This window comes from Eriocheir sinensis, chromosome 41 (genome assembly GCF_024679095.1).
Source record: "Eriocheir sinensis breed Jianghai 21 chromosome 41, ASM2467909v1, whole genome shotgun sequence".
NCBI classification, from domain to species: Eukaryota; Metazoa; Arthropoda; class Malacostraca; order Decapoda; family Varunidae; genus Eriocheir; species Eriocheir sinensis.
In genome coordinates this window covers 13,191,249-13,202,384 of record NC_066549.1, presented here as the reverse complement: position 1 = coordinate 13,202,384, position 11,136 = coordinate 13,191,249, and the positions used below count along the sequence as shown (strand labels likewise).

The following is an 11,136-nucleotide window of genomic DNA, read 5'->3' as shown; positions in this document are numbered from 1 at the left end:
TAGTAGTAGTAGTAGTAGTAGTAGTAGTAGTAGTAGTAACAGTAGTACTAGAGGCAGTCGTAATAGTAGTTGTAGTAGTAGTGGTACTTTTTGTTCATTTCTTCTTTTTCTTTTTTTTTCTTTTTTTTTTCGTTTCCTTTTTTCTTTTTCATTCTCTTATTTTTTCTTCTTTTTCTTTTCTTTTTCATTAATTTTTTTCTTTTTTTTCTTTTCTTTTTCTTCTTTTTCTTTTCCACCTCCTCTTTTTCCTTCTTTTCTTTTTTTCTTCTGTTCTTTTTCTTTTTTCTTTTTTTTCTTCTTCTTCATCTTCATCTTCTTCTTCCTCTTGAAAAATTTCCCTCATAGAAATAATCTTACCTATCTTATTTAATCTTATTTCATCATATTTTTCGTCCCACTTCACCTCGTTTCTTCCCTCCTCCTTCTCCTCCTCCTTCTCCTCCTCCTCCTTCTCCTCCTCCTCCTCCTCCTACTTTTCCCCTTCCTCATATTTCCCTCGGTTATTTTTGGACTTCCTTACTCAGCAATATTTACGACTTTCCATAATAGGAACGCAATCAAAGTCAAGACCGTAACTTTATATTGGGGCGAGAATTTCCCTCCTTCAACGTTTCTCTCTTCTATCTTGCTGCCTCTCGTTTCACTTCTTTTCCTCAATCTTCCTTTTCTCTCTCTGTTTCTCGCGTTTAACCTCATTATCGTCTGTCTCCTCTATTTATTTGTAGACTCTTTTTTCGCTGTTCTTCATTTGTTCTTTTTTTTTCCGTTTTCTCTACAAACATCCTAATTTTTTATCCTAATTCCTCTCGTTTCGGCATTTTTCTCCACATCTTTCTCTCGGTTTCCCTTATTTAAACTTGTCGTTCGTCTCCTCTTTTTATTTGTACTCTGGTGCTTTTTCTGTTTCCCATTCTTTTCTTACGTTTGTTTTCATGGTTTTTCTTTTTCTTTTCAAACAGTTTCGCTATTTTTGATCTTACTTCCACTCGTCTCATTATATTTTTCAAGCCTTCTTTTCTCTCTGTTTCCCTCATTCAACTTCAATATTGTTTGTCTCCCTCTAGTTATTTGTTTTTTCGTGTTTTTTTCTTTGTATTTTCATAAAATGCATTCGTTTTCTTCATTGTTCCTTCATTGTTTAGATACACGGGAGCTACACGGGAGCTTAGGTTCAGAGGAGCTGCCTCGTACAGGCCTACCGGCCTCTTGCAGACTCCTATGTTATTATGTTCTTATGTTCTTATGTATATTTTTACCTCGGGACGTACCCTACACCATCAAAAGCAGAAAAGCATGCAGATTTAGGATCTGGGCTTATACAAGTGATGGGTCGAAAACCAGCTGAGTACTAAGGAGTTGAAGGGAAATAAGTGCAAGAAAATGTGTATTCCCTACTTCATTTAATTAACTCTGATTTTCGTATGTGTATTTTTACATTACTGTTACAATTTTATGCTAGTGTGATGCAAAATTTTCTCAGGAAGTTGGTGGTGGTCTGTTTCTCTTAAAAAATGAATGTTGCGGTCAGGAAACAGGGTGGGAGTGAGGTGTGTGAAGTCGTCGGTTTTGGATGAACTGAGCACACTCACGACCCCACGCCGGCTTCACTCAGCACAATACAGGGAGATAGGGGACGAGCAGTCTAGTATGTAAGTCTGTGATTTAACCTCGTTATCGTTTGTCTCCTTTATTTATTTGTACTCTGGTGTTTTTTTCATTCTTTGTTTTCTTCATTATCTTTCATTGTTTTCTGCATTTTCTCTTTAAACACTTCTGCCATTTTTATATTAATTCCTCTTATTTTTTTTCACGTCCTCTATGTTTGTCTCCTTTGATTGTACTCTGGTGTTTTTGTCCGTTCTTCCTTCGTTTTCTTCATTTTTGTTGGTTGTTTTTGAATTTCTTCTCTAAACACTTCCTCCATTTTGATTTTAATTCCTCCCGTTTCAATCTTTTTCTCCTCCTCCTTCTCTATCTCCGTTTCCCTTAATTATCTTCAATATATATCGTTTGTGCCCTTTACTTATTTGTACTGTGGTGTTTTTTTTCTGTCCTCCATTCATTTTCTCGATTGTTTTCATGTTTCTGTCTTTTCTCTTTTAATCAATTGCACCATTTTACTTTTTTTTTTATAACTTCACAAACGTTACTTTATCCCTCTTATTGGTCCGCTGATCTGATCACATATATATTCACCCTCCACGACAGCATCTTTTCGCCTTCTCTTTCATCTTCCTACTTCTTATTCCGCCCTGTTCCCCTCGCTTATTAATTCTCTTTTTCCCTTCCTCCATGTATGTGTGTGTGTGTGTGTGTGTGTGTGTGTGTGTGTGTGTGTGTGTGTGTGTGTGTGTGTGTGTGCTCGCTCCCCTTATCTTCCTTCCCTTTCAAACTTCCTTTACCATCACGACTTCCTCCTAATCAAATGTTCTTTTAAGTCTCTCACAAACTTAATTTCTCTCTCTCTCTCTCTCTCTCTCTCTCCCCCCAACACACACACGTGGCCAGAAGCATCATCAGAGGCAGGCGTCAGGTCCCCTTCTGTGGTGCAAGATGCGCGCGACCCCTCCAGGCTTTCGGGCAACAGGTGGGGAAGTGAGGCTCATTTACCGCTCCTCTATAGCTGAACGCCTCACGCTCTGAATAGGGGGGCGTAACAATTAAGGCTGTAGAGCGGCATCCAGCTGGTAGTAACGGCTCGAAGGGTTGTGCTCTCTAGATATGACATGAAGGCGAGGGTTGGTATTCTCAGACGCTACCGCACCTCACATCAACTATTTCTTACCCCGAAAAGGAGATTAATCGGCTTCTCACGCGTGTTTATTTTTGGGTCGTAACACAGAAGAAGGATCATAATACCACGAGGGTCATAAAGCTACCCATGGAAGTGCCGAAGACCATATGAAAGCCGTGTCAAATATATGTACTCTGCCTCGCTAAAATGTTTAAGAATATGGCCCTCGGTGTACAGTCGGCACCCATGAGTCGATTGAATAGAATGTGAGCGAAATCTATATACATGACGCTGTGTTGGTTAGGTGGGAAGCAATGGCTAGGCATTCGTTCCCACCCAACCAACACAACGCAATGTCTTAAAATTTCGCTCAAGTTCTGTTCAATAGACGCATGGGTGTTCGAAATGTTTTTGCCGGCTGTGATTATTTGGGTGGTGGTTTTAAGGGCGTTGAGATTTCAATGCCTGGTCGTGTCGTTTGGTTTTAAGAGGGTTTTAAGGGGTTAGGAAATGGTGGGGCGTTGGAATACGTCTCGGTATGTGAGGGCGGAGGCTTGTTTGTGTGTGTGTGTGGGGGGGGGGGGAGAGGGGGGGGGGAGGGGGGCTATTACGCAGAGCAGTTTCCTCAAATCTATTTAGGAGGGGAGAACCTGAGCGCTCGTCTTTTCGTCTTTTCGTTTTCTTGTTTATCTTGAATTTAATCCTTCCTCTTTTGTTGACTCATTGTTTCTTTCCTAATTCAAGTTTATGGAAAGAAAATTTTAGTCCACTTGTTATCATTTTCTAGTTTATTCAAGTTTTGCTCTGCCTCCTTTCGTCAAATTTCTTTTCTTTTTATTCAAGTGTGTTTAGGCAAAAATATTTCAGGTCATTTTTTTAGGTTTTTCATGTTGCCTCTGCCCAGAACCTTCTCTTTATGTTTGTTTATACGTGCAAATCTAGCTCTCTGTCTAACCTCTCTGCGCACCTGTCCTCCTCAGTCACGGGTGGCGGGGCTGTTTGTGAACGGCGGGATCGAAGTAAATGTTGCTCCTGAAGGTTCCACTTTGTTCTGGCCACGCTGCAACTCTCCTTTACGAGGGTCTGAATTGCGGTCATTCTATACATATTTGTTTGTGTCAGTTTGTTTGTCTGTTTTTCTGCATGCCTCTCTGTCTTTCTTTCTGTCTGTCTCTCTGTGTCTGTCTCTGTCTTCCTATCTCTGTTTGTCTGTCTGTCTGCCTATCTGCCTTCCTGTCTCTTTACCTTTCTGTCTTTGTTTTCCTGTCTGTCTGCTTGTCTGTCTGTCTGTCTGTGTCTGTCTCTGTCTTCCTGTCTCTGTTTGTCTGTCTGTCTACGTATCTGCCTTCCTGTCTGTTTACCTTTCTGTCTTTCTGCCTTTGTTTACCTGCCTGTCTGTCTGTCTGTCTGTCTGTCTACTTTCCTGTCTGCCTGTATGCATATCTGTCTACTTGCCTGTCTGTCTTTGTCTGTATGCCTATCTACCTGTCTGTCTGTTTGTCTCTCTTGAAACATTTATTCCTTCGAGACCCTGTTATAAGTTCTCTGGGCTGGAGTTACCGTTGGTGAGGTGGCGGGAGGAGTGCTAACGGGTGCTGCACAGAGGGACAGATTGCCTCGCAGATGGCTGGCTGGAGTGAATGGTGGATGGCTCACTTTTGATTAGTCTTAGCATGATCGATCGCGGGTGTTTTTTTTTTTCTATGTAATGTCAATCTTCTTTAGCGTCGTATATCACTAGCTACTGATTGCGAAACGTGACAATAGCCCTCTCCTCCTTCCCCTTTCTCTCTCTCTCTCTCTCAATCCTTTCATTAAGCTTTTCAGGCGTCGTAATAAAGCTCACTATTATGAGAAAGAGGCGACGAACACACACACACACACACACACACACACACACACACACACACACACACACACACACACCACCATTGGAAACAACAAGTCAAGGAAAGGCTATACATAACAGAACTCAGAGGAAAATAAAATAACCAGTATAATTCTGCTCAAGAGATACGGAAAGGAAAAAAGAAAAGAACTATGTAAGCTCAGCGGCTCATTTACTGCCGGGGTATTGTGCTCCACTCTATCGTCCTGTAAAAGCTGAAGTCGTGTGAATGGTTGAAAGGGAGAGAGGCAAACATGAGGAGGGAAAGAAGTAGTAATTGGAAGACATCACTGCGTACTGGTTGACGTTTCATTTTGAATCGAGGTGTTTTTTCTCGCCTATTAAAAAGTGTGTGTGTGTGTGGGGGTAGGGGGTAGGTGGGTTTTGAGAGAGAGAGAGAGAGAGAGAGAGAGAGAGAGAGAGAGAGAGAGAGAGAGAGAGAGAGAGAGAGAGAGAGAGAGAGAGAGAAAAGAAAAAAAAGAGGAACGAGCAAAAATACATGAAACAAACCAATTATATAACTAGCTGAAAACCTAACCACCCAAACAACTAATGAAATAACCAACTAACTTTCTCTCATTTACCTTTAACCCCTCCATGCACCCCTCTCTCCTTCCCCCCTCTCTTTCATTCTTCGGTACTTACGTTCTTCATGCCACCGATCTTGTGCACGGCGTTGGGGTGGTTGAACGGCGGCTTCTCGAGGTAGGCGTTCACCTTCATGGCAAAGTCCTCGAACGTCGGTGCCGGGGAGGGAACCACACCTGCCGGGGAGGGAACAAAGGGGAAAGGTGAAAAGGCGTGGATTTGGCTTCTGTGTTTGTGTGTGTGTGGTTACCTGGCTGCCTACATCTAATTAAGGTATGCAAGAGAGGAGTCTGCTCGTAATATCCCAGGACAGGTGAGATGATGTATTTTTGATCTCTGTGCTTGTTACCTGGTTGCTTTCATTTAATTAGGGTATTCATGAGATATACAAACTTTGGTCGTAATATACCGGGACAGGCGAGATACGTTTTTTTTTTTTTGCCTCTACGTTTGTGTGTGGAGATATTTGGTTGCTTCCATTTAATTAAGGTTTGCAGGAGATAAGTAATTGCTCGTAATATCCCGGGACAGGCGAGATACGTTTTGTTATTTTGCCTCCACGTTTGTGTGTGGAAACATTTGGTTGTTTTCATTTAATTAAGGTTTGCAGGAGATAAGTAATTGCTCTCGTTACATCCCATCCGCCACATCACTGCCGTGCGAAATACATATATAAACGTATAGTTTTGTTCACTCACGTTGTTTGCTTATTTTTTTTACGGAAAAGGAAACAGCTCAAGGGTAATAAACGAAGAAAAATAAAAACGCCCGCTAACGACTGTTTCTGTAAAAGTAGATAAAAGGAATAGCCGGTAAAAAAAGGTTAATTTCGAAAGGGGATGCTGAAGGAAATTCGGATGTTGAGAATACGTGAAGCATGTCTTTACAGTTGATATTTGAAGTTCCTGTTATTCTGTAGCCCTATAATATATTCAGTAATAAAAATGTAGTCAAATTTCGAAGACGTAAAGAATGTCTATTCAGCTGATCGTTCAATTCATTGTTATTCTGTATCCCGTAGATATATTCAGTTATGAAAAACCTCCAGCCAATTTCGAAGACGTAAAGAATGTCTATATAGTTGATAGATGAAGTCCTTGTTTGCTGCAGCTTGTTAGGCCCTTAACCTGGTAGCTGCAGGGATCATGTTTCTTAAAGGCCCCTCTAAGCGAGGAAAATGAGAAAAAATCATCACACACGCAAACCATTTCATAATACAGATCAACGCATTTGTGATCAGTTTATGCAGCATCTATTTTGAGGGGTTTATATCATGGCAAAAATGTGGCCCGTCGCTTGTATACGGTAAAGTCACAAATTTGGCCAGTCGCTGCTACTGGGTTAATTATTCACTCAAAGAAGCAACCCGTTGAGAGGCAGCGAAGCACGTCCCTACAGGTGATCTTGATGTTAACGTACCACCTGGATAAACGGCCTCGATTATCTGTCAACAAGGGATCGTGAACCCGACACACTAACGGAAGAAGGCCGGAATCGCGTGTGTCCCACAGGTGGCCTGGGTGATGATGATAGAGCACAAAGGAGAGGGGCTTTGATGCTCTCTAATTGAGGGACTGAATACGACTCAATGGCACGATAATGAAGCAATCAGGAACGAAGATCGAGTGTGTGTGTGTGTGTGTGTGTGTGTGTGTGTGTGTGTGTGTGTGTGTGTGTGTGTGTGTGTGTGTGTGTGAATCCAGCCTGTAGCAAGATCAGCTTGCTTGCTTGGCGTCCTCAGGCAGGTATGATTTGGTGTTCGATTTCCGCCCAGCTAGTGGTTAGTGGATGCAGTTTTTCTTTACATCAACGAAGGCAGCTTAAAGGCAAATAAGTGAACAAACAAACGCACACAAAAAAAACCCCGCTCGGAGCTCCTTCATAAGAGAACAAAAATGAGTGTCCAGAACAGAGGAAGTCTACATCACATAATATTTTTGTTCTTTTAGTATGGTGATAATAGACCAAAAAGGTAGAGCAGAAGTGATGTGAGGTTTAGTAAAGGTGAAATTAGTGTAGAAGCTGCCGTTGGATTATAAATTGGTATATAAAGGCGTGATTCCACCGAGGCAACACGGGCAACATGTAGCATGCGACATGACTGGCTTTCAACAAGAATGTTGAATGCGGCTTTCAACAAGGAGACATGTTGCCTTCGACAAGGCAGCATCGTTGTTGCTTGTGGCATGCTACATGCTGTGTTAAATGTTGAATACAACAAAACCTTTTCCACCAATTCAGCAAAAACTAAGCCAGTTCTCAACACAATGGCCTTGGATTGTCCACGTCCAGGAGGAATATAAGCAGGTCATAGGCAAACCATTTACCCTTCTTATTGGGCGAGGATCCAGACTTCTTTTGGGTTAGGCTTTTGTGTTCACGGCGAAAAGCAGTCCGCAAATTCTTGATCTTTTTTATCATTTCCACGTTACAGTTGAATTTTTCTGCTAATTCCCGCAGTGCATCTAATTTTGCATGGTTATTCTTGTAGTCTTTTAAAGCGTATATCCCATAGGACAGTATGTTTCCTGTAGTTTTCTATAAATTTCGCGTTTTTTTCTAGGGGCCAGTTCATTTTGTTGCTTTCAACAAGGTTTGTTTCCCGTGACTGGTGGGAAGGCGTTCAACACTAGGCAACAAGCTAAAACTTGGCGTATGCGGCCGGCAACACGGCAACATGTTGTCATCTGTCGCATGCCACACTGTTGCATGCTACATGTTGCCTTCTGTTGAACTGGTGGAAACGCACTTGGTTTATTCAACAATGTAACATGCCACATGTTGCCAAAATGTTGCTACGGTGGAATCGCGCCTTAACAATAAGGGGCAGTACGATGGACGTGGGCACCCAGGCCACACTCAGCTGTAACGTATGTCCCCACCCTTAGCTTGCTTTACGTAGACCATACAGCTTTTCTTCTTTTTTTCTCCTTTTCTTTTTCTTTCTTTCTTTCTTTCTTTCTTTCTTTCTTTCTTTCTTTCTTTCTTTACTTTCTCTCTCTCTCTCTCTCTTGCGCGAGAAGCCATTAAAACTTGCGTTTAAAACGTCAAAGATCAAAGGGTCAAAAACCTCAAGACCTCAAATCCAGAAACGTGCAATCAAGAGCAATTGATCCGAAATCCACAGAAAGGAATTTCTTAAGAAAATGTGAATTCAAGAAGTATTGAACAAATGAGAACTCAACAACAGCAAATCTACAACAGAATTGTAAACTCTTCATCACTGTCTCATTGTCCAACTGTTGGGATTTTTTTCACCAACGTTGTGGTAAATTTAAATACGAATGTATTCAAAATCCAAATAGACAGATCCTATTAACCTATTCAAATAAAGACTTTGCGCATTCTTCCTAGAACCATATCAACTAGAACGAAAAATGCAAATTTTTTCTACACCATGATTAATGACCAATCATGCGTTGACAGGCGAGACGACAAGTCACTTCCATGGCACGAGGTGTGGACTGATAAATTCAAAAATACTATGTAAATCTCTCTCTCTCTCTCTCTCTCTCTCTCTCTCTCTCTCTCTCTCTCTCTCTCTCTCTCTCTCTCTCTCTCTCTCTCTCTCTCTCTCTCTCTCTCTCTCTCTCTCTCTCTCTCTCTCTCTCTCTCTCTCTCTCTCTCTCTCTAATGAGAAATCTCTCTTTTTGGATCTTACTCTCTCTTTCTCTACTTCCTCTTCAACTCTTTTTTTCAGAGGTCTTCTATCTTCTTTCTTTTCTCTCTCTCTCTCTCTCTCTCTCTCTCTCTCTCTCTCTCTCTCTCTCTCTCTCTCTCTCTCTCTCTCTCTCTCTCTCTCTCCAAGTCATTAACCGTCAATCATTACGTACATCATTATAGCCTCTTCGCCCTCTTTGCGCTCACCCTCCATTCTCCTCCGCCTATTGAAGGGAACGCGCAAAAATAGACGAAGAAGGAGGAGAAGGAGGAGGAGGAGGAGGAGGTGTATGTTTAATTCAAAATTCTCTGCGGGTGGGGGATCATTAAATTGGGGTTAAAGGGGAGGAGGAGGAGGAGGAGGAGGAGGAGGAGGAGGAGGAGGAAGAAGAAGAGGAGGAAGAGGTAGAAGAAAGGAAGTGGTGGGTTGGGCGAGATTTTTTAGTGTGTGTGTGTGTGTGTGTGTGTGTGTGTGTGTGTGTGTGTGTTGTCTCATTACACGGGTTATGTGGTTGAGCTCTAAAAAAACAAAAAATTCCCTCTAAAAAAAATGGTAATATGTGTGTGTGTGTGTGTGTGTGTGTGTGTGTGTGTGTGTGTGATTAAAACTATTATATATACTGAACATTATTTCAAATTTGACAAAAACAAATATATACGTAAGATTAATTAAGAGAGAGAGAGAGAGAGAGAGAGAGAGAGAGAGAGAGAGAGAGAGAGAGAGAGAGAGAGAGAGAGAGAGAGAGAGAGAGAGAGAGAGAGAGAGAGAGAGAGAGAGAGAGAGAGAGAGAGAGAGAGAGAGAGAGAGAGAGAGAGAGAAAAAAACATATCCAGGTATCCATTTCTTTTAACTTTCCCGGAACGTTGAGTGTTTGCATTCCAAGAAGTGTTTTGTTCCACGCATTCCCGTCCACAATGCGTCGGGGAGGGGCTGCAATGCGCGCTATTACGTGGCTCAGAGAACACATCCCCTGCCTGTTGCCTGCCACCCCGCTCTCTCCCCTGCCTACACGCGCTCACATTCACTATTCTATTATTCGCTGGTTCCCCTGCACACTAAAGGACCCAGAAGTAGATACCTGCCGCCCTGTCCTCTTTCTGCCATTGCTCCGTTCTCGATATTTTCACATCAACTGTTTCCAAAGGCTGAAAACGAGATCAATCGGGTTCTCAGAGGTGTTTTTTTTTAGGTTCATGGTTCAGAAAAAGGGTCCAATTTGCTCGGTATTCTTAGACGCTTCCTCCGCTTCTTTCTCATCAGCAATTTCCAAAGGCCGAAAAGGAGATCAATCGGGTTCTCATGTGTTTTATTTAGGGTCACGGTACAGAAGAAGGGTTAAATTTGCCCGGTATTCTAAGACGCTTCCTCTGCCTCTCTCTCATCAACAATTTCCAAAGGCCGAAAAGGAGATCAATCGGGTTCTCATAAGTTTTTTTTTTAGGGTCACGGTACAGAAGAAGGGTTAAATTTGCCCGGTATTCTAAGACGCTTCCTCTGCCTCTCTCTCATCAACAATTTCCGAAGGCCGAAAAGGAGAGCCATTTTGTTTTCATGAGTGTTTTTTTAGGTTCACGGTACAGAAGAAGGGTCAAATTTGCTTGTTATTCTGAGACGCTTCCTCCGCCTCTCTCTCATCAAGAATTTCCAGAGGCCGAAAAGGAGAGCAATTTTGTTTTCATGAGTGTTTCTTTTAGGTTCACGGTACAGAAGAAGGGTCAAACTACTACTAGGTCATATAAGAACTCGAAGAAATAACCAGAAATCCGACGAGAGGCTTGTTGAATTTGTATGCTTGGGATCCGAAGCGTTTGAGAATATGACCCTTATTATATCTTGCCTGCGTTCCAAGAGAGGCGGAGGTAGTGGGTGGTGCAGCGAGTTCACTTCACCGTCCTAACTGCAGGTACACCATTTGGAATTCAAGCTCCCAAGTGATGTCCGTCGTCCTCTGCTTCCTTCCTTGCTTCCACGCTCACATTTCCTGGTACATCGCTCTGTCCATGTCCCGCCTCCATATCAGAAGACGCACTAAGGTCTGCGATTGGCATGGATTTCGCCTTCACTGGTAGGTTGGTAACATATTCCCAGGTCTTTCTCCGCCTCTGTGGTCGATAGTGGAGTGTTTCCCATGTGGTATTGGTATGCTGGATTTCCCCTACCAAGGTACATGACTACATTTTTCTTCATTGAATTGTAGCAGTCGCTTTTTGTTCCATTCCTGTAGCTTAGTGATGTCTTCTTGTAGGAAATCCGCAGTCAAGGGGT

The 11,136-nt window shown here is 42.3% G+C and overlaps 1 protein-coding gene across 2 annotated transcripts in view; it reads right to left on the bottom strand.

Moving 5' to 3' along the window:
* Positions 1–11,136, bottom strand: part of LOC127009667 (guanylate cyclase 32E-like) — a 318,091-nt gene that overhangs the window by 93,814 nt on the left and 213,141 nt on the right. For both annotated transcript variants that reach the window (XM_050882945.1, XM_050882946.1), the window contains exon 10: positions 5,268–5,386. In XM_050882945.1, coding sequence (XP_050738902.1) covers positions 5,268–5,386 — 119 coding nt within the window. The remainder of the gene's footprint in view (positions 1–5,267; positions 5,387–11,136) is intronic.